Source organism: Microcaecilia unicolor, chromosome 13 (genome assembly GCF_901765095.1).
Source record: "Microcaecilia unicolor chromosome 13, aMicUni1.1, whole genome shotgun sequence".
In the NCBI taxonomy this organism is placed as follows: domain Eukaryota; kingdom Metazoa; phylum Chordata; class Amphibia; order Gymnophiona; family Siphonopidae; genus Microcaecilia; species Microcaecilia unicolor.
Window position 1 is genome coordinate 71957580 of NC_044043.1, and position 22479 is coordinate 71980058.

The window sequence follows — 22479 nt, forward strand, 5'->3', positions numbered from 1 at the left end:
CAGCGACGTTGGCGACCATCTGCTCAAAAGGAAATTCTGAAGAGGCCGCATGTGAGCCCTTACCCATGCATGGAATGGCCTCCAAGGTCGCCGTCATGGAACCGAGAAACATAGTCCTACACTTGGGGAGCGCGACAACTCAATAAGGTCCGTCCCTGAGAAAGCAATTTGATCCTTCGCCCCTCGGGGAGGGAGAAACACCTTCCCACGTTTCATATCGAATTGCACTCCAAGATACTCCAGACTGAGTGGGAACCAGATGACTTGTCCATATTGACTACCCAACCTAAGGATTGCAACACCGCAATCACTCGGTTGGTGACCACTCGACTCTCCTCTGCTGTCGTCGCCCGAATCAGCCAGTCGTCGAGATATAGATGCACTCGAATCCCCTCCTTCAGCAGGAACGCTGCCGCCACCGCCACCATGACCTTGGAAAAAGTGCATGGGGCAGTGGCCATTCCGAAGGGAAGGGCCCGAAACTGGAAGTGCTGACCCAGCACCGCAAATCTGAGAAATCTCTGATGGGGCTGCCACATGGGAATGTGCAGGTAAGCTTCCCTCAAATCGAAAGCCGTCAAAAACTCGTCTGGTTGAACAGCAGCAATAACTGCCCTTAATGTCTCCATGCGGAAGTGACAAACCTGCAAAAGCTGAACTTGTCGTTACAAGTCTGGGGAAAGAAAAATACTTCTGCTTGTAAGTTCCTATAGAGATTAGGAAAGAAGAAAGAAGCGCTCAAGAGCAATAAAATAGCACAGAGCTGCCTTTTTTTTTTTTTTTAAACAGCTTGCTCGTTAAAATGCTGGGGCTGGAAAAATACTTGTACTTTTAACATTTTATAGTGGCTGCCTCTCCCAAAGAAATACACCTTTCTAAACAAAGGGTAGCCCTTCCCAGCTAAGTATGGGAGATGGGGAGGAAGGGGGGAGGGACTCGGGGACACCCGAGTTTAACACCCCCAGAGGCCGTAAAAGAAAGAAAGGAAAAGAAATCCCTATCTGATCAGCGTCTAACAGAGAAATCCTAGGCACAGAAGTAGCATTGTTATTAACCTCTAAAAGAGAAAGAGACTAAAGGGCTCGCTTCCTACCTGCTGGGAGACTGAGAAAATACTGAGGCTAAGGTCACATGGCCAGGGCTCCTATTGGCTCTCTACAGTCAGAGTTTTTTCTCAGTCTCCACCTGCTGGTAGGCGAGCACAACCCATCAGTCCAATCCTGGTCCGGTCTGGAGGGACGCTAAGGAAACTGGTTTACTCTTCTGAGATCGAGAATAGGCCGAAAAGCCCCTATTTTCTTTGGAACCACAAAGAAGATGGAGTACCGACCTGTGCGCCATTCGAGAGAAGGAACAGGCACGATAGCCCCTATCCTTAGCAGGGCTCGCAAACACTGCAGAACTGCTGTCCTCTTGGCCCGCGATACACAGCGGGACTCCAGAAAAAAGTCTGTGACGCGAGAGAAGAATTCTAGCTTGTAACCTTCTTGCACCACATCGAGGACCCACTGGTCCGAAGTAATTCTGGCCCACTCTGGAAAAAACAGAGAAAGCTGGCCACCGATCTTGCTCTCCTCCCGAGTGGACCTATCATTGGGAGGCCCAAGGAGCCCCCTGATGAGGGGGTCCAGCCAGACGCCTCTTGTTGTGAAAGGAAGAACGCTGCCCAAAACTAGGACGTTGAGAGGCTGCGTTGGACCGCCCCGGGTGATACCATCGCGTCTCTCTGAAACGTGACCTCGAGGCTCCCTGCCTGGAAGTAGACTTGGGTCTATCCTCCGGAAGATGCTGAGATTTGGAATCCGCCAAATCTTTAACAATCTTTTCTAGGTCTTCCCCAAAAAGCAATTTCCCTCGGAAAGGCAATTTAATGAGCCGTTGCTAGAGGCCATATCTGCGGCCCAATGACAGAGCCACAGAAGACGCTGATCGGAAACGGTCAAGGCCATGAGTCTGGCCGAAGCACAGACCAAATCATACAGGCATCCGCCAAGTACGCCAGCCCAATATCCATCAGCGACATCTGAGGAGTTCCCGGCATATCAGACTCCGAAATCAAATTCATGACAGAATGTAGTCAACTGAGACAAGCTCTAGTCGCATAAGAACTACAAACAGAAGCTTGAAGTGTCAAAGCGGCCACCTCAAAGGCACGTTTTGAAGAGGCCTCTAGCCATCTGTATTGCATATCCTTAAGTGCCACGCCACCTTCCACTGGAAGAGTAGTCTTCTTAGTGACCCCCGTCACCAGGGCATCCACCCTAGGTAGAGCAAACTGCTCTAAACAGTCCTCTGAAACCGGATACAGCCTGGCCATAGCCGTGGCTACTCTCAGCCCCCCATCCAGATCCACCCACTGGGCCAAAATCAACTCAATAGCTTCATGTACCGGAAAGGCTTTAGAAGGTCTGGTACTAGCCACCTTGGGGTTGACCGCCTGAGAAGCCGCAACCTCAGGGTCCTCTATATTCAGGGCTTCAAGCGCCTGAGAGATAAAGGAGGACAACTCCTCCTTATGGAAAATCCTCACGGCAGAGGAGTGCTCCGGTTGGTCAGTGAGGACACCGTCCTCCACGTTCTCTACCCCCATCTGCTCCGAGACAGCCACCATGGAGGGAGCTGCAGGCAAAAGCATGCAGGACCCCTCCTCAGACCCCCCCAAAAAACCTAGACTTTTTAAGGGAAGAGAAATTCTCTGCGGAAAAACCCCAAATCTCTTGGTTAGCCCCAGACCCCCTGAGAGGATCAAGGGCCGAAGCTGTCGCAGCCGCGCGAGGGGGCAAGGCCCTTTTCAACAAAAACGCCTGATGGGAGTAGCAAAATAAACTCTGGTGAAAACCCTTCCCCGCAACAGAGGTCGCAGCCATGGCACCTGCCCACAGTGCCTGTCGCCCCCCCCCCCCCCCCCCCTACCAGCAGAAAAGCTCTGCCCCAAACTGCTACGGGAGCCCAGCTCCGCGACCGATCACAAAATGGTGTGAGAATCGCCAGGCTCCGGGCGGGAAAGCACACTCTCGGGGGGGGGGGGGGACCGCTCCGTCGAGTCCTGCCAAATCAGCGCACCCCGCCGCCAAACACTGTTTCCCACATCGGGAACAGCGTTTTACCACCTCCGCTGCCATCACCCGCCCCCAAACAGGAACCCAGCAGGACTTACCCCGGACCGGGAAAGCACGGGAACTAACAGCTGAGCCGAAGGAAAAAAAAAACTCTTCGAGGCAGGCTCAGGCAAGCAGGCAACAGAAAACAGGACTCGGACAGCAGTAACACAAACCTGCTCTCAGCAAAAACACACTTCCCTGTGCTTAAATTCTATGGTTCTCTTCTTTTTTGAGTGAGGAGGCAGAAACAAACAGGGAAGGAAAGGAACAGCAAAAGCCTGTTCAGAGGGAATTTGAGGTGCAGCAGGGATCCAGCAACTAAGTATGCTGCCAAAGGGGACACCACCAGTCCGCCACCCCCCGGCTCAAACTGGCCACCGGCCCAGGAGCACCCTCAGAGGCCTTGGGCCTAGGAGCTGGAGAAAAGCTGTCCACCATCTGCTGAGATAGACATACTGAGGAAGGAGCTGGCCCTCTGGCATCACTGCCTTTAGTTTGCTTATCTCTATCTCCATCTGCTGGTAGGCGGACGTAACCCACTAGTTCCTGGATTCACCTGCTGCAAGTGCCAAGGAAGGGACCTGATACACCTGCAAATCCAATGAGCCTCCAGGGCCATTGCTGCACTCTGGGATGCCTCCTCGACTTGTTTATGTAGGCCACTGGTCTGCTGCCCTCTCAGGAGGGGATGAAAACTCCTACAATGCTAATCATATAGCCTGCTTCTCCAAACGCTTAGTGTGCCATACCACCCCCACCAGGACCACTGCCCCTGAGCAACCAAATCAAGGGTGTGCATGGTACTTAACATACTACATTTGGGGCAAGTCCAAGAACATCTCAGAGCAGGTGGCAAGAGCAATCCCACCACATCAGACTGCAGTACGGTAAAATTATGTATCATACTTGATAATTTTCTTTCCATTAATCATAGCTGTTCAATCCATAGACTGGTGGGTTGTGTCCATCTACCAGCAGGTGGAGATAGAGAGCAATCCTTTTGCCTCCCTATATGTGGTCATGTGCTGCCGGAAACTCCTCAGTATGTCGATATCCAAGCTCCATCCGCAGGACTCAGCACTTAGAGAATTACACCCACGAAGGGACACACTGCCCAGCTCACCACCGCCGAAACGGGGGAGGGGAATTAACCCAGCTCATCCCCACACAAGTGGGGGAGGGGAATCCGTCCAGCTCATCCCTGCGGAGCGGGGGAGGGACACCACACCCGCCGATGCGGGGGGATCTGGCTTATCCTGCAACCGCAACCGCGGGAGGAGCTGACTGACCCTAACACCGCCGAAGCGGGAGGGGTACAAAACTGCCCTACTGCTGCACGAAGCGGGAGGGAGCGCCGGCAGAATTTAAGTCTCAATCCAGCCCCGTAAAACGGAGGGGAGAGGAATGCAGCAGCTCACTGTAACACAAATTCGTCTCAACTCTTGAAGAATTCATTGAAAAACTTGAACACGAAGTCCTCCTGAACATGAACTGAAGACTAAACTTGAACCTGAAATGCAACCAGAATATAAACAGTACAGATATCTGGGAGGGGCTATGGATTGATCAGCTATGGTTAATGGAAAGAAAATTATCAGGTATGATACATAAGTTTACCTTCCATATCATCATGCTGATCAATCCATAGACTGGTGGGATGTACCGAAGCAGTACTCACCCAGGGCGGGACATTGAAATCCCTGACCGCAACACTGAAGCTGCAAACCGGGCCTCCGCCCGAGCAGCCACAGTCAAGCGGTAATGCCTGGAGAAGATATGGGCCGAAGCCCAAGTTGCCGCCTTGCAAATCTCTTCCAAGGAGACGGACCCGGCCTCTGCCATCGAGGCCGCCTGAGCTCTAGTGGAGTGAGCCTTCAGCTGGATAGGCGGCACCTTCCCCGCGGCCATATAAGCCGCTGCAATGGCTTCCTTGACCCATCTTGCCACTGTAGGCTTAGCAGCCTGCAGACCCTTACGAGGACCTGCAAACAGGACAAACAGATGATCCGATTTCCGGAAATCATTGGTCACTTCCAAGTATCTGATGATGACACGTCTCACATCCAGAAATTTGAGAGCAGAGTATTCCTCTGGGTAGTCCTCCCTACGAAAAGAAGGGAGACAGAGCTGCTGATTCACATGGAAGTGAGAAACAATCTTGGGCAGGAAGGAAGGCACTGCGCGAATAGTCACTCCTGCCTCAGTGAACTGCTCTCTACATGAGCGCGCCTGGAGCTCGGAAACTCTTCTGGCTGAAGTGATAGCCACCAAAAAGACTGCTTTCAACGTCAGGTCTTTCAGAGATGCCCTCGACAAGGGTTCAAAAGGCGGCTTCTGCAATGCTCTTAGCACCAGGTTGAGATTCCACGCAGGCACCACTGAGTGCAGAGGAGGGCGCAGGTGATTAACTCCCTTGAGAAAGCGCACCACATCTGGCTGCGAAGCCAGGGAAGCACCCTTCAGGCGGCCCCTGAAGCAAGCCAGAGCCGCTACCTGGACTTTAAGGGAACTGAGCGACAGGCCAGACCTTCTTGCAGGAACGCCAACACTGAAGAAATTGGAGCAGTGAAGGGAGAAAATGAGCCTGCTTCACACCACGCTGCAAAGATACGCCAAACCCTGGCGTAAGCAGTAGAAGTAGAGCGCTTCCTCGCTCTCAGCATAGTGGCGATGACCTTGTCTGAGAAGCCCTTCTTCCTCAGACGCTGCCGCTCAATAGCCAGGCCGTAAGACCAAAGGGGGAGGGATCCTCCATCACCACGGGACCCTGATGTAACAGGCCCTGCTCCACTGGCAGCCGCAGAGGATCGTCGACTGAGAGCCTGATCAAGTCCGCATACCAGGGACGTCTGGGCCAGTCCGGACCCACCAGGATTATCCGGCCCGGATGCTTTGCCACCCGGTCTAGCACCCTGCCCAACATGGGCCAGGGCGGGAACACATAGAGAAGCTCTTGTGTCGGCCACTGTTGGAGAAGAGCATCTACTCCCAGGGATCGAGGGTCCTGTCCTCTGCTGAAAAAGAACCGCACTTGGCAATTGGCCAATGACGCCATCAGATCTAGGCTCGGCTGGCCCCAGCGCTTCGTGATGTCCAAGAACGCCTGAGCAGATAGCTGCCACTCTCCGAGCTCCAAGGTATGGCGACTGAGAAAGTCCGCCTTGACATTCATGACTCCGGCAATGTGGGCCGCTGACAGCTGTTCCAGGTTCGCTTCCGCCCACTGGCATAGATTCATGGCTTCCTTGGCTAGAGGGGCGCTCTTGGTACCTCCCTGGCAGTTGACATAGGCTACAGCCGTGGCATTGTCCGACAGGACCCGTACTGGCTTCAACGCCAGTACCGGGATGAACTCCAAAAGCGCCAACCGAATGGCTCTGAGTTCCAGGAGGTTGATAGACCACTTTGCCTCTGCAGGAGACCAGAGCCCCTGCGCTGTCCTTCCCAAGCAGTGGGCTCCCCAGCCCGACAAAGAGGCGTCCGTCGTGACGACAATCCACTCCGGGGTCACCAGAGGCATTCCTGCAGACAACTTGTCTGTCTGCATCCACCAGCTCAGCGCCTTGCGCACTGCTGGGTCCAAGGGAAGGCGCACAGCATAATCCTCCGACATCGGAGTCCAGCGCTGCAGCAGAGAGTGTTGTAGTGGTCTCATATGAGCCCTGGCCCAGGGCACTACTTCCATCGTGGCAGTCATAGAGCCCAACAGCTGCACATAGTCCCAAGCCCGAAGAGGAGAGGCTACTAGGAACTGGTCCACCTGAGCCTGAAGCTTGACAATCCGATTGTCTGGCAGGAACACTCTGCCCACTTGGGTGTCGAATCGAACTCCCAGATACTCCAGGGACTGAGTCGGGCGCAGCTGGCTCTTCTCCCAGTTGATGATCCACCCCAGGGAGCTCAAAAGAGCAACCACCCGGTCCACAGCTTTGCCGCACTCTGCATAAGAGGGGGCTTGGATCAACCAGTCGTCCAGATAAGGATGGACTTGTACTCCTTCCTTTCGCAGGAAGGCCGCGATGACCACCATTACTTTGGAGAAGGTCCGCGGAGCAGTAGCCAACCCGAAAGGGAGGGCTCTGAACTGGAAGTGTCGGCCCAGGACTGCAAACGCAGAAAGCGTTGATGAGGAGGCCAGATGGGAATATGCAGGTACGCTTCCTTGATGTCCAAGGAAGCCAAGAACTCTCCTGCCTTCACTGCCGCTATAACAGAGCGGAGAGTCTCCATGCGAAAGTGCCGCACTTTCAAGGCCCGATTGACCCCTTTGAGGTCGAGGATAGGCCGGACAGAACCTCCTTTCTTTGGTACCACAAAGTAAATGGAGTAACGTCCCTTGCCAGTCTGATTTTCTGGCACCGGAACGACCGCACCCAGGCGGATCAGGTTGTCCAAGGTCTGCTGCACTGCCACAGCTTTGACCGGAGACTTGCAGGGAGAGAGTACAAACCCGTCTCTTAAGGGTCGGCAGAACTCTAGCTTGTAGCCGTCTCTGATGACTTCCAGCACCCAAGCGTCTGAAGTTACTTTGGTCCACTCGCCCAGAAACGAGGACAGGCGTCCTCCAATCTGCACTGGGCCATGGACCAGGACCCCGTCATTGGGTACGAGACCCTGGGGGAGGACCGGAGGGCGTACCTCCGGGACGGCGGTCTCTGCGAAAGGAATGCTGCTTGGGGGAGAAGTTCCTTTTGAAGGAAGAGGGGGCAGAGGAGCCCGACTTGCTCGGGCGGTACCGACGGGCTTCTTGAAACCGTCCTCTGGAGATACCGGGGCGAGCACTGGCCCGAGCCCTGACCTCTGGTAACCTCTTGCCCTTAGACGTGCCGAGATCGGTCACGATTTTATCCAGCTCGACCCCAAAGAGCAGCTTGCCTTTAAAAGGCAACTTAGCCAAGCGTGGTCCGCAGACCAATGTTTCAGCCAAAGCCAGCGCCGCGCAGAGACTGTCTGAGCCATGCCTTTAGCCGAGGCTCTCAAGACATCATACAGTAAGTCTGCCAAATAAGCTAAGCCCGATTCCAGGGCCGGCCAGTCAGCCCTCAAGAAAGGATCCGAGGGGGAAGCCCGCTGCACCATCGTCAGGCACGCCCTGGCCACATAGGAGCCGCAAACTGAGGCCTGCAAACTTAAGGCCGCCGCCTCGAAGGACGACCTTAAAGCCGCTTCCAATCTTGTGTCTTGGGCGTCCTTTAGGGCCGTGCCACCTTCCAACGGCAACGCCGTCTTCTTAGTCACCGCAGTGATTAAAGAATCCACGGTAGGCCAAAGAAAGGCCTCACTTTCACTTTCAGGCAGGATAGAGGCGGGACATAGCCCTAGCCACTTTGAGGCTCGCTTCCGGGACATCCCATTGAGCCGAAATAAAGGTGTGCATGGCATCATGCACGTGGAAGGATCTAGGCGGGCGCTTCATCCCCAGCATAATGGCAGAGCCAACAGGGGCTGAGGGCGAGACGTCCTCTGGCGAGGAAATCTTCAAAATGCTCATGGCCTGCAGTAACAGGTTGGGCAAATCCTCTGAGCGAAAGATCCGCGCTGCAGAGGGGTCATCCGCTCCATCCGAGCGGGCATCCATCTCCTCCAAGGAATCCCCAAAGGACCGTTGGGAGAACTCAGATACGCTGCCCTCATCTACATCAGAGGAAACAGCGTCCTCTAAGGCCTGGGAATCCACCCGAGGGCGTTTACTTCCGGGGGCCTCAACCCCGTTATCGGAGAAGGGAGAAGGGGCAGCGTTTTGCATAAGGAAAGCCTGATGCAGCAGCAAAATAAACTCGGGGGAGAAACCCCCCAGACTGTGTATTTCAGCAGCCTGGGCCACAGCCCTAGACGCACCCTCAACCGGCGCTCGCAAGAGCAGGGGAGCAACATGCTGCGCATCCAAGATGGCGTCCGGCGCGACACTCCGCGAAGGAGCCGCGCGGGAAGAACGGCGCTTAACTTTAGCCGCTTTTGTGCAGTCGCCCAAATTAAGGGCGGCCATGGCATGAACGTCTCCCAGCTCAAGGGCGGCCCAAGAAGAAGCCGTCCGAGCAGAGTGGCCGGCCAAGATGGTGGAGGCGAGCAGCGGGGGATGGGCGTTTATGGCGGGAAAAACCGCCACGCCGGAGGAAGACCCGGGACACTGACCGGCCTCCAAACTGACACCCAACAAGGGCGAATCAGACTTTAAAACCCCCGCATCCCCGCTAGAAGCGCACACGCGGTCCGGGGAGCGATTCTTCGCGCCCTCGCCCTCCGACGCCATAGGCCACGTGGAGATCAATCGGGGAACCCCCTGCCCGCTATAAAAAGGTAAAAATTACCTGCTTCTCGCTCCGAGCTGTAACGACCTGGTGTCCCAGTGAGTAGCTGCAATAAACGTTTAAATAAACATCGAAATAAACGCCCTTAAGGACGGCCAAAAAATTTTTTTTTTTTCAACGGAGCCAGCGGGAGGGGGTAGAAAAGGAGGGACCTGGCGCCACCAGGTTTGCACTTGCTCAAGAAGAGCCCTCAACCCCAGGCACTCAACAAAACCTAAAAATTAGGCTTGGAGGCCTAGCCAGAGCTGCTGCTGTGTGTGACCACCACCTGCTGAGATAGAGAACATACTGAGGAGTTTCCGGCAGCACATGACCACATATAGGGAGACAAAAGGATTGCTCTCTATCTCCACCTGCTGGTAGATGGACACAACCCACCAGTCTATGGATTGATCAGCATGATGATATGGAAAGGGTTCTTGAAAGGCAAACTGCACCTCAAACTCCTGGGAGCACAGGGCTCACTAAGAGAGTAAAGTCCTCTAAAGAGGCCACGGGTGGGCCCTTGCCCAAGGTACTATCTCTAAGGTTGCCACCATGGAGCTGCAGGGAGTCCCAAGTCCGAGAGGAATCCTGGCCACAGAAAGCCCACTTTTGGTCCTATAATTTCAGCATACGCTTCTCTGAGAGAAAAACCCTGCACTTGATATTGAAGCAAACCCCAAAATATTCCAGGTCCTGGAGGAGATCAGCCAACTTTTGGCAAAGTTCACCATCCAGCCTAAGTGCTCAAGATGACAATCACATCTCATCACTGTCTCCAAGTAAGATCTGGGAAAACAGCCATACTGGGGTCAGACCAATGGTCCATTTATCCCAGTATCCTGTTTCTAACAGTGGCCAATCCTAACAGCAGGACACAGGACTGGAAATGACTGCCTAAGCCACAGAGGCACAGAAAGTGCTTACAAATGCAGTGAATAGAAATGAGATACCCCCGCATATCTGTTAAAGGGTAACTCACCTGGCTTTACTGAGGTAGTCACCAACCACAAGGTCTCAATGCAAAATTGTGGATCTCAGAGACATCCCCCCCCCCCCCCCCCCCCCCCCCGAGCCAAGATGAGAAAAGGATTGATCCTTTTTGGAAACTACAAAGTAAATGGAGTTTCATCCCTTCCCTCCTCCTGGCTAAGAACAGACTACCACCTCCAGCAGAAAGAAGCCACTGCTGTCCTGAACAGCCTCTCTCTTGGTGGAAGAGCTGCAGGGGGATACCATAGAGGCATCAAACTTGTTCTGTGAACCCAAGAGCATAACCCAGGTGAACCATCTCCAGCACGCACCATTGAAAGGGATATGGACCCACTGATGATGGAAGAGGCAGAGCCTGCCTCCCACTTATACAAAGAGGGGTCCAGTTGTCTTTCACTGGTTTCCTTTACTGACAACAGTGGAGCCCAGGACTCTGCATCTCAGGGCCCCTCAAAAGTGTTTCATATACGAAGTGAAAGAAAGTTTTCAATTTGATCCTGCGAGGATTTTGCAGGTGATCTCTATATGGAAACAGCAACTATAAACAGTTTTCATTATTTTCCTTTAATTTTTTGCTCCTGTTATTGCTATTTTGCATGGCTTCTCTTTACTTTATTTCTTTTAACTTAAAAAAAAAAAAAAAAAAAGAGAGAAGAAAAATTAAGCCCGAGTCATATACCCAGGTGATTTTTCCAGCCCCGAATGCAGGAGTGGAAAATATGAATTTAGAAGCCCTTTTACTAAAGCTTAGTGAACACACTAAATGCTGTTTGTCCTATTTTACACCTATAGACCACATGGCACTTGGCGCATGCTAATGTCCATCAAGCACACACTAAGCTTTCATAAAAAAGAGCCCCTTAGTTAATTTGAGCAAAAGATTTTTTCCCTAGGAACCAGAACAAAAAAATGCTTTTTTTGTTTTGCTCTCCTCTATTTTGGATTATTCTTTTCATTTTGTAAGGTAATAGAAATAAAACAAAACATAGAAAAGCAAATATAACTTTTGATTAGCTTTTGAAGGTTAACAAAATATGTATTAAGTTAGTCCAATAGCGACGGTATCTTTTATTCTTTTGTTTTATTTCTATTTATTATCTTTAAAAGTGTATAAACGGCTACCACTCTTTCATTTTTGAATTAGGTTTATATTTTTTTCCGGACTTTTTAAAATCTCCCCTCTAGAATATCTTGGATATGAATTTTATATTTGTTACTCACCTTTTCCGAGCTCAAGGTGAGTCACAGAGGCTTTCTTGGGGTCAGCAGCAGCCTCTGGTGACTAATATTTAGGCACCAATCTTTTACCTTCACTTAAGGGGTAAGAGTAGTGAAATCATGAGACACTTTGCAAGCAAAAGTAGCTATAGCTACATCACTAATCTTAAAAGAAAAATAAAAACTATACGTCTTAAAGCAAAAGGCATTAGTGGGTACATTGGTATATCTGTATATAAGAAAATACTGCCAATGAAGTGATTCACAGCCAGGCTTCATATCTAATGTTATGAAAGTTCTTCATTGCCACAGATGCAGTTTTTTTTACACCTTCCCTAAGCTGCCCAACAGCTAAATGAGGTGAGAACTCAGATTTTCATTGAAAAACACACATAAGCCATCCATCTCCAATTACTCCATGGCACAGAGTATTCTGTAGGACCAAAGACCCCACACCAACTGACTATGCAATTTGAGGTACTGGACAAAGGTAGCACAATATTTGAGTGCAGTGGAGGAGTGGCCCAGAGGTTAAAGCACCGGTCCTACAATCCAGAGGTGGCTGGTTCAAATCCCGCTGCTGCTCCTTATGATCTTGGGCAAGTCACTTAATCCTCCATTGCCTCAGGTACAAACTTAGATTGTGAGCCCTCACGGGACAGAGAAATATCCAGTGTACCTGAATGTAACTCACCCTGAGCTACTACTGAAAAAGGTGTGAGTAAAATCTAAAATAAATATGCAGCTACAATAAAGGAGTGAAGTAGCAGCCTAGTGGTTAAAGTAGGCTAGGAACCAGGAAACTCTGAACTTAAATCTGGCTTCTCCCACAGATGCTCCTTTTTATCTTGGGCCTTCCATTTCACCCCTCCACTGCCTCAGATACAAACAGGGAAATTTACATTTGCTTTCCCCTTGCCCTGACCTCAGATTAAGAAAAAGGTATTAAATCTAAAAGTCAAATCCTAATTTTTATCCCAACACAACAAAAAAAACTGTACAAAAAAAAAAAACAGGGCTGTGAAAGTCAAAATGCCAGCTTGTCTGAGTACTTAGAAGATACTAGTAAAAAAGGCCCGTTTCTGGCTGAAATGAAACGGGCGCTAGCAAGGTGTGTAGTGTGTATGTTTCAGAGTGCCTGTGTATGTGGTGTGAGTACCCCCCCCCCCCCGTCTGTGGTGTTAGGACCCCCCTTCGCCATGATGTGGTGAATCAGTCCTTTTTACTGTGAAGAGTATATGACAGGGGACCTATAGGCAGTGTCCTGCAATGGAGGGCTGTTGTTCATTAAGATCGTAAGTTTTCCGTTTCCCTGTGTCAGTATTGTTGCGTTAGTGGCTGTGTCCGTCTTTGCGTTGGCCCTCACTCCCTCCCACCCATTGTTCTGGTGCCCCCCTCCGTGTTCGTGCTGGGAGGGGAGGTTGTTTGCCGGGATGTCGCTTACACGGGGGAAGCAGCGGCAGGTGTCGGTCGGAGCAAGGGGGCACTGGGATCTGCCTCCAAGTCGTCGATCGGCTGCAGGAGGAGGTGCTCCGGTCTTCAGTCGCTGTGTCCGTGCTTGTGTTGGCGCTGACTGTGAAGGGTGAGGTTGGAGGAGATGTGAAGCAGCGACCTCGGGGGGTGGGTTAGAGAGGGGAAGCGACGACGTGAGGAGGGGGCCCGGGGGGGGGAGGGAGAGAGCATGGTGCGAGTTCAAGGGCGTTGCTGGAAGTTGGAGGGGAGAGAGGGAGGGCGGGCCAGGGACCAGCAGGAGGCATTAGAGGCAATGGGAAAGGGAGTGTCAGCGGTGCGCCGTCGTCATGACGTTGCGACACGAGGGCGGGGCACACAGTAATGGGGAAAAAGCGGTCTCGACGCCTCAACTTCCGGTTGGAGGCTTCATTTAGAATGTTTGGGTTGCAAACTATGTCCGGAAGGGGCGTGGCTGAGGGCGGGTCTAAGTGAGTGGTGGGTGAGCATGAGTGAGAGTGAGCTTCAGAATGTTTTTTTTTAATGTTACATTTGTACCCCGCGCTTTCCCACTCATGGTAGGCTTAATGCGGCTTACATGGGGCAATGGAGGGTTAAGTGACTTGCCCAGAGTCACAAGGAGCTGCCTGTGCATGAAGTGGGAATCGAACTCAGTTCCTCAGTTCCCCAGGACCAAAGTCCACCACCCTAACCACTAGGCCACTCGCAGGTGAGAATTATTTATACAGATAGTCTGGCACTTGCTGTTGTCCTAAGCTTGACAGGAGATCTTCACCAATACCCAGATGTCACTTATAAGCCTGGTTATAAAAACACTGCTGCCACCAACCTAAGCTAACACTGCCATCTGAGGAACAGAAGCAAGCAAGGTGTACAAGTGGAAGTATACAGAGGAAGCACAAAGTCAGTGTAAAACAGTAAACCTCCGCACCGAAGGCTAAAAATGGCAAACACACACCCCAACACGAAATAAAAAGGGGAAGAATTTGCCCTGGCTCCTGAGATTTCTAGCTAATGCAGAAATTCTCACAATTTTGCTCTCCAAATTTAAAAAAAGCAAACCACCACTACAAAACACATATAGGGCTCCAACCTATCAATTTTTAAAGAATGAACAAGTCTAATATCTGAAATGCAACATTAGAAATTTGCAAGCTACTAAATTAGACTTGGCAGGAGTCAAATCTAGTCCAACTTGCTATGTGCAATGTTTTAAAATCAGAACTATCGGTAACTGTTAGAAATGGGGCTTCATGTTTCTTGAAGATGTACCCCCAGCAAACTGCCCTCTTTCCTTAAAGAGAAAAACAAGTGCTTTTGCAACAACCTTCATTTTTAAATTTTCTACTGGTAGCAAGCCTGTAGTCCGTTCCTCTTGGAAGAAATTCCATATACAATTCCCTAGAAGACAGAGCTTTCAATAAAATATGAATTTCTGACCAGTTAAGAAATTCTCTGAAAAATGTTCACTGCTCCACTCTATACGTGTTTTGGCCCTCCATTTTTCTTCAGGCTTACTATCTGGATTCTGCTGCGCTGCAACGCCATGAGCTCTCATTTACAACTACCCAATCTCTCCCCCCCCCTCCCCAATTTTAAAATCCCTTTAAACTTACCTAGCCCTGCCACTGAAACAGTCTTTCGCTGAGGGCTACAATGTACCAGGACTGCAACAAGTTAACCAGTTCCAGGAGGGAGACTTTTCAGCCATTCTCAGTTTTAAACATATAAAACAGAAGGTGGTATCTGTAGTCTGATTCTACCCAATGATATCAGTGACACAGGCCCCATAATACATAAGGATGAGGTTGTCAGAAATCTAGCATTGGCCTCAAATCTCCCTTCTGGAACTGGGTACAGTGGAAGCTCTACATTATATGCAACTACTGCAGAACGATTGGGACACCAGCCTCTCCCGGAAGCTGCGAGTGTTTTCATAGAAACCTCAATCCCCACCAGTCTGGGAGACAAACTCAGGTCTATTACTAAGACAGGGATCAGCCCACTATGCTTATATTTTAAGGAACATCTGGAACTGTAAAGAAATACACTAATTTAAGTTAAAATCAAAGGAGCGAATCCAGTGGCTCAGAGGCAGCGCAGCATGCTACCACACAGGAGATCGAAGGTATAACTCCAAGCTTAAGCATGCTGTAAAGAAAGTGTTCAGAGATAGAAAGAGAAAGCTAACCCGGCTATTCATGATGGTATCAATTTATGGCCAGTCTCAAAGTACATACTTACCAGGCTCCAGTTGGAGCTGCAGTTTATAGCCCCAAGCAAAGAGGGCAACTATTTATGGCCCCCCAAAAATGAGAAAGGCCCACCATAACCTATATATTTCCTCACCACCACCCTGTACCCAATATTTTCCTACCCTTCCTTTTCTGCCGCTGGCACTCTTGGTATACGTTACTTCTCTTTGCAAGTTTGAGCCATGTAGTATAGGGATTTTTGTGCTGCTGTCTGAAGAAATGAAATCAAGACCAGCATGCACCATGCTGCTTAAATGCACAGAACACTACACAATGCAAAGCAATAATGGTGGCGGCAGCAGGTCAATATGAGGATAAAGGCAACAAGTCTTGGCGAGTGACTGAATTGAATGGCTAGTTTGAGCATGTGTGTGTTTGGGGGGGGGGGGGGATTTATGTGACATAACTGACTAGAACAAGGGGGTGACCAACTGACTCCCTGGTTAGTACGGGCAGAGGAATACAGTTTGAGGTGGTGCCTGACTGGCTTCCCAGGGGGCTGATGAAGAGGGCTCCCCATATGGTTACCATGGCAAAGCAATGCAGAAAGTGTTTCTGCGCGGGTATTAACTCACATAGGTACCCTTACCCCGATTATAAATTAATGCAAATGTGGTCCATTTGATATCCTGTGGCATGCAAAATAAAAAAAGCTCTGCCCACAGGAAAAATAATGCCAGGGTCTGAACCAGAATAGAAGGGTTGGTTGAGAGGAGTGGGTATCTACCGGCACCTTCTCTCTCACCCCAACTGAGCACCATGCCCTGGATACCTGCATCAGCTCCCCTGGTGGTCCAGTTGACCCCCCCCCCCTCACCAAGACCCGATCTGGGTCCCCCCTCCCCACAGTTCAAAAGATTTCTCTGGTAGTTTACTGCTCCCACCCCCCAACTACAATTACATTTCCCTTATATGGCAGCAGGTCCCAATGGGTGCATCCCCAGGATGCACTGCCATTTTTCAGCATCAGAGGCAAAAGCAAATCCTGCTTCTCCTGTAAAAATACTTCAGGTGGACTGGGGTGGGTGGGGGTGATACACCATATATTTAAATTTTTTTGTTTGAGGAAAGGGGCTTGGGTTGGAGGAAGGGGTGTGCTACCTTTAATTGGGGGAGGGGGTCAGTCCAGTCTACACAGCATGCATTTGAGAGGGAGATGCTATTTTTTTTATGTCACTCTTTCTGTTAGTGCTCGAGCCAATCACTGATCAGGTACGGACAGGAAGGGTGATATTTATCAATAAGCTGGGCATTACTGCCACAGTTTGAATGTGGTAGTAATCTGCATGCTCATTATAGCATGCCGCTGTATTTCTTTTGTGCATCATATCCCCACAGGTAATAAGGGCTAGTTTAGTGGGTGGCCAATTTGGGAGAAGCACATGAGGTTGGGTATCAACAGTGTGGGAAAATATGAAAGCAGATGGGAGACTGGGCAGAGCTGTTGACTTTCAATGGGTGGCCTAGAGTACTACATTTAGAGCCTGTTTTACTAAGCCTTTCCCCCCTCAGACAAAGGATGGGAATCAGCCTTAGTAAATCAAATCAATCCCAAAGAAGCTGAAGCAGACTTCAGGGAAGATCCCTGCCACTGACTCTTTTGAGTTGATCTTAAACTCAATTTGTCAGCCCCATCAAGATAGTTGTGATTTAAAACCAAGTATAGGGCAGTACTGACTGCATGTCCAGCTCCACTTAAAACCGCATAATATAAAGATAAGCTTAAAGTGCAATATGGAATGCAATAGTACACAGCCAAGATAAAACTATCAATGCAATTGCTTACAAGAGCCAATCTGGAAAGCCATATGCACCATATTTTTACTACAAATATTTTGAAAAATTTTCATTTGCACCACTATATACACATATAATTGTTCGAAAGTGTGTGTATCCTTCTGCCCCCCACCCAAAAAACAAAAACCTCAATGTACTACATTTGTTTTTAAATTGAGGGCAATTTCTTTCCTGAAATGAGTTCATCAGTAATGCTTCACTATTCAACCTCAGGTTTGAGTGTACTACTGAGAATCTGAAGACCTAAATACAATATATTCCTGGTGCAAAGAAGACTTGTGTAAATATGGAAATGCTGATTTCTTCCTATTATGCAAATACACAATTCAAGTCTAGTACTGTCTTGGAGATTTATGAAGTACTAACACTAACCTTAATCCACTTTCAACCTTAAGGGTTAACACAGATGTGTAAAAAAAAAAAAAGCACTTGGAAAAATATCGAAATAGCATTGATATTGTGCTTTTTCCACTTTAAATTTATATCAAGTGCATTTCAAGGTCCACAGAGAACCAGGATTTGCAAAAAAAAAAAAAAAAATCACACTATCAAATTAAAAGGTCCAAGGAGTATAAAGAGAACAGCTGTTGAGAACCAGTCATCTGGAGTGAAAGCGCGGACAAAGCTGTTCCGAGGCCTAAAACCACCATATCATCTAACCCCCCCCCCCCCCCCCCCCCCCCAAAATCTGTCAGAACATGGAGTGTTCTCCCAAACATACTTTAGAATTTTAGAATATGATAAAGTAAATAAACAACGAAGTGTACATAGATGTACACATGTAACCCAAACTCCCCGAAAACCACACAGCCAACACATTGTTTTGGTTTGTTTGTTTGTTTTTTTTGGGGGGGGAAGAGGCAGAATTTAGACGTTGGGAAACTCAGGAGAACAAATACTTGCTGCGTGCTTCCTAAGGCAGAAAGCCAAGGTCTGTTCTTACGCACAAGATGATCGGTGCGGGGGTAATTCTCCTGCCTGTTTACCTCATTCCCCATCTATCAGCGAGTTTCAGCCCTTAACACAAACCTTTGGGCCGATTAAGAAATATCCTATCACCCCCATCCCCTAAGAAGCGCATTTCGATAGGCCCAGCCTGCTGCCAGCAAGGCATCTCGGAGAGCTTTGTGACCCTGCGCACTACTCTCCCAGGGTGAATGAAGCAGCTGAAGTTACCTGCGTCCACTTCTCGAAAATCATGTCGCCGGTGGTAGGAATCTTCCCTCCCCCGGTAATAAAACGCCTTGCTAGGCCTTGTTCCCTTGAACTGGGAAAAGCCTGTGGGGGAGGGGGGAGCCCGAGCCGGCGCCATGATAGAAAGAGCAAACCTATTTCCCCTCCTCGCCCACAGTAGCCGGCCGGACCTCCTTCCTCACCTCAGGATGTTGTGAGCCTCCATGCTCCGGTTCTGGTTGCTCGAACACACCACGGCCACCCTCAGCGGCGACAACGGCATTTTCCTGCCCTTTCCCTCCCCTGCCCCCTCCCCAAGCCACCGGCGGCTACGCCCGATACCGGGAGAAAGGCAAAACTACCACAACTGCAGCGACTTCTCTCCCTCGCTCACCAAATCAGCTTTACTTTAATTTCATTTAACTTAAATATAAAATAAAGAATAATTTAAAATAATAATAATAAAAAAAAAGAAATAAAAAGCTGTTGCCAACAAGAAAACGCTGCTGACGGAGTTCTCAACCCTCTGACAAAATGGCGCTTCAACCACTGCCGGACGTGATGTCACAACCTTGTGATGGCGGAAGCCGGACGTGGCTTGGCTATTATGTCATGATGGGAGGTGTCAGCTTCAGTCCTGCCTGCCAGAAGGTAATATAAATACAGCCAAACAAAGAAAAAAAATGTAGGGCAACTGGAAATTAGTATTACTATAGAGAAGTGGAACAGATTTGGTAGGAAACCCTGAGTATGAAAGCCTGGCTTCTAGACCATCAAGGATGTGAAGTTTATTTATTTATTTATTTACTAGTAAAAAAAGGCCCGTTTCTGTTTTGAAGGAAACGGGCTTTTTAAGTGTATTTTTGGTAATCATACAGTTGTTAGTAAAGTATTATAATGAGAAGGAATAATTGTTAAATTTGTAAATCATTCCAAGCCTTTCTCCCCCTCCAGCCACCCATGTCCAGTGACCCTCCCCTCCCCCCTGCCCCCCCTCAGCGCATCACCCAAGCCCCCCCCCCTCCCCGGCACATCACCCAAGCCCCTACCCCCCCCCCCCCCGGGCACATCAACCCCCCTCGCTACCCGCAACCCCCAATAGTAATGGTGTCTGGCCGCTGCTGCTTCCGTTGAGCAGCAGCGGCCGGTACAAAAAGAAAAAAACGAAAAAAAAATTACAACCTGAAAAACGCTGCTCCGTAGACAGCCATCTGGCATTGACTGTCGTCTCTGCAGCCGGTCCTCCTCTCCCCTTTGACGTCGCTGCGCTCCTCCGGGGTCTTCCTCCAGGGGCAGTGACGTGCAGGGGAGAGGAGGAGCAGCTGCAGAGACGACAGCCAATGCCAGATGGCTGTCTACAGAGCCGCGTTTTTCAGGTTGTTTTTTTTTTTTTATTCTTTCTTTTTGTACCGTCCGCTGCTGCTCAACAGGAGAAGCAGCAGCAGCCGGACAGGGTTACTATTGGGGGTTGCGGGTGGCGAGGGGATTGATGTGCCCGGGGGGGGGGGGGGTAGGGTCTTGGGTGATGCGCCGGAGGGGGGGGTTGGTGATGCACTGGGGGGAGGGGAGGGTCGCTAGACATGGGTGGCTGGAGCAGTGGCGTAGCCAGACAGCCAATTTTGGGTGGGCCTGAGCCTAAAGTGGGTGGGCACAAAATTATCTCTGCCCCGCCAAACCTCCACCTCAAAATATAAATACTTTAGCTAATGAGGATCCTCAAGCTCTGTTAGCTGAAGACTTTCTCCGAAGGCAATTAATACCAATCGGTCCACCACTTTTCTCTCTTCCCCGCCTCCAGTCCCCGGTCTGGCACCTCTCCCTAGCTCCACCCCATTGACAATTAATACCTTTAATTAAATTTAGATATTAGATATGTATCAAATGTCAAAGAATTTTAGATATTAGATATGTGTCATATGTCAAAGAATAAAGTGGTTGCTCAAAGCATATACTAACCACAATCGCTCAACTGCAAAACACTATGCACAAATTTGTGCAAAAACACACTCAGAACCTTACTGTATCATAAATATTACACTGGGCAGAACCTAATACACCAATATACCACCCATACGGAAAATGCAGACCGTCAACAATATGAAACAAGGGATCATATCACAATTCTCATGTAGAGCCACTAAACACCTTTTTAGGGTGGATAGTGTTCACAATGAGCTCCTTTTATTAACGACCATATTTTATAACGATCCTTCAAGAGGTAGTGTGTCATGATTTAGGCTCTACACCATTTCTGATGTTTTGGTGCCACCTCAGTAAGGCCAACACACAATCTCTCCACTGCAAAACACTATACACAATCTTGTGCAAAAAACACACTCATAACCTTACCAAACCATAACAGCACTAATTCCAAGGGCAGGACGAGCTACAACCTTATGCGTGGAAAGGCAGCACTATAATTACACCGGGCTCTAAAACACCAGTACACAACCTAGTGAAACAAAAAACAAAACAAAACAAAAAAGGCTGCAAATACTACACGCTAGCAGAATACTGCACCTTGATCACACATGAAAAACACATGACAACAGTGTAGCACTCTAGAAATGTTAAATAGTAGTAGTAGTAGTAATATGAAGGCAAATTTCTGAACTGGAAAGTTACCTCAAGAAGTCAGACTCAGCATGCAGCAATACTAGAAAAATAGAAACTTACATGCAAAATATCACAGATGCACATTTCCAAAAGCTGACATATTCCAATTAATAAATTCTGAATTAAAAAAATGTTTTCTACCTTTGTTGTCTGATCATTTAGTTTTTCTATTCGCGTTGGTCCCAGTGTCTTCTGTTTTATGCAGTGTCTTCTTTCTATTTGATATTTTTCACTCACCATGTCCACCATCCTCCTGTGTCCTTATGTTCTCTCCCCCTGCCCTCCCCTCTCCTCATCCATGCCCAGCAATTTCCTCTCTCCCCTCCTCCATCCATGTCCTGATGTCCAGCAATTTCCTGTCTCCCCTCCCCTCCAGCGATCCGTTCTCTCCCCACCCTGCCCTCCTCTTCATGTCCAGCGATCTGTTCTCTCCCTCTTCCTCCCCCTGCCGTGATGGCCAGCGATTCTCCCTGCCCTCCCTCAGCTCCCCTCTCCCTCTCATCCCATCCCATCCATGGCCAGCGATTCTCCCTCCCATCCCATCCATGACCAGCCATTCTCCCTGCCCTCCCTCAGCCCCCCAACAGCCCTCAGAGTACTCTCCGTTCCCCCCTCCCCTCCCATCCATGGTCAGCGATTCTCCCTGCCCTCCCTCAGCTCCCCAACAGCCCTCCGAGTCCTCTCCGTTTCCCCTCCATGGCCAGTGATTCTCCCTGCCCTCCCTCAGCTCCCCAACAGCCCGAGTCCTCTCCATCCACCAAGTTAAAGGTGAATGCTGCTGTTGGAACTGTGTATCAGGTCTACTAGAAACCTGCATGGAATAAAGTCCTTAAAATTTAAGTTGCTGGTGGACATTTATTTCTTGACTGTACCGGGAGCCCGTGGCTGGAGGAGATTGTTCTATCCTTGGCTGCACTTAGAGGTACCTGGTTACACCAGCTTTAATTTAAAATAACCCTATCTTATGGGCCAATGATCAGAAGCTGCCCAGTCAAGGTTGACTAATCTGTTATGACTGGAAGAATTCGTTCCTGTCCAACACTGTAGGTTTTTTCCTAACCTTTTACATATATTGTTTAGTCTGAAAACTGTCCAGATCTGCAAGTTAGCTTGGGCGGTATAGTAAATTGTAATAAACTATAAACTATAGAATCACGCTTAGTGCTGATTCCTGTATGTAGCTTTAGGTGCCAGACTTACGCCTGCCGAAACCTGGTGTAAATGCTAGTGCCTAAGTTAGGCGTGCTGAGGCTATATTCTATAATTCTGTGTTCAACTTTTCGGAATGCCCCTGCCATACCCATGGCCATGCCCCCTTTTGAGATGCCCTAGTAGAGTTAGGCGCCAAGTCTTAGAGAATAACGCAAAGCCAGATGTGCTTGCAAATTTGAATAAATGCCAATTAACATCAATAATTGTTTTTTAGCACCCAATTATTGATGTTAATTGACTTGATAATTTGCCCATGGGTATGCAATTCTGGGCACCATGTATAGAATCCGGGGGTTAGTCCCCTCTTTCAGTTGGACCAAACCAGCATCTACCCACCTACATACTCAGGGCTGG

The 22479-nt window shown here is 49.4% G+C and overlaps 1 protein-coding gene across 1 annotated transcript in view; it reads right to left on the reverse strand.

The window, feature by feature from the left end:
* The window catches only part of SSU72 (SSU72 homolog, RNA polymerase II CTD phosphatase), a 141435-nt gene extending 122581 nt beyond the window's left edge, over window positions 1–18854 (reverse strand). Inside the window, exon 1 of the mRNA XM_030186292.1 lies at window positions 18501–18854. Within this exon, the coding sequence (XP_030042152.1) occupies window positions 18501–18580 (80 nt within the window). The 5' untranslated portion in view covers window positions 18581–18854. The remainder of the gene's footprint in view (window positions 1–18500) is intronic.
* Between the last annotated feature and the right edge of the window lie 3625 nt (window positions 18855–22479).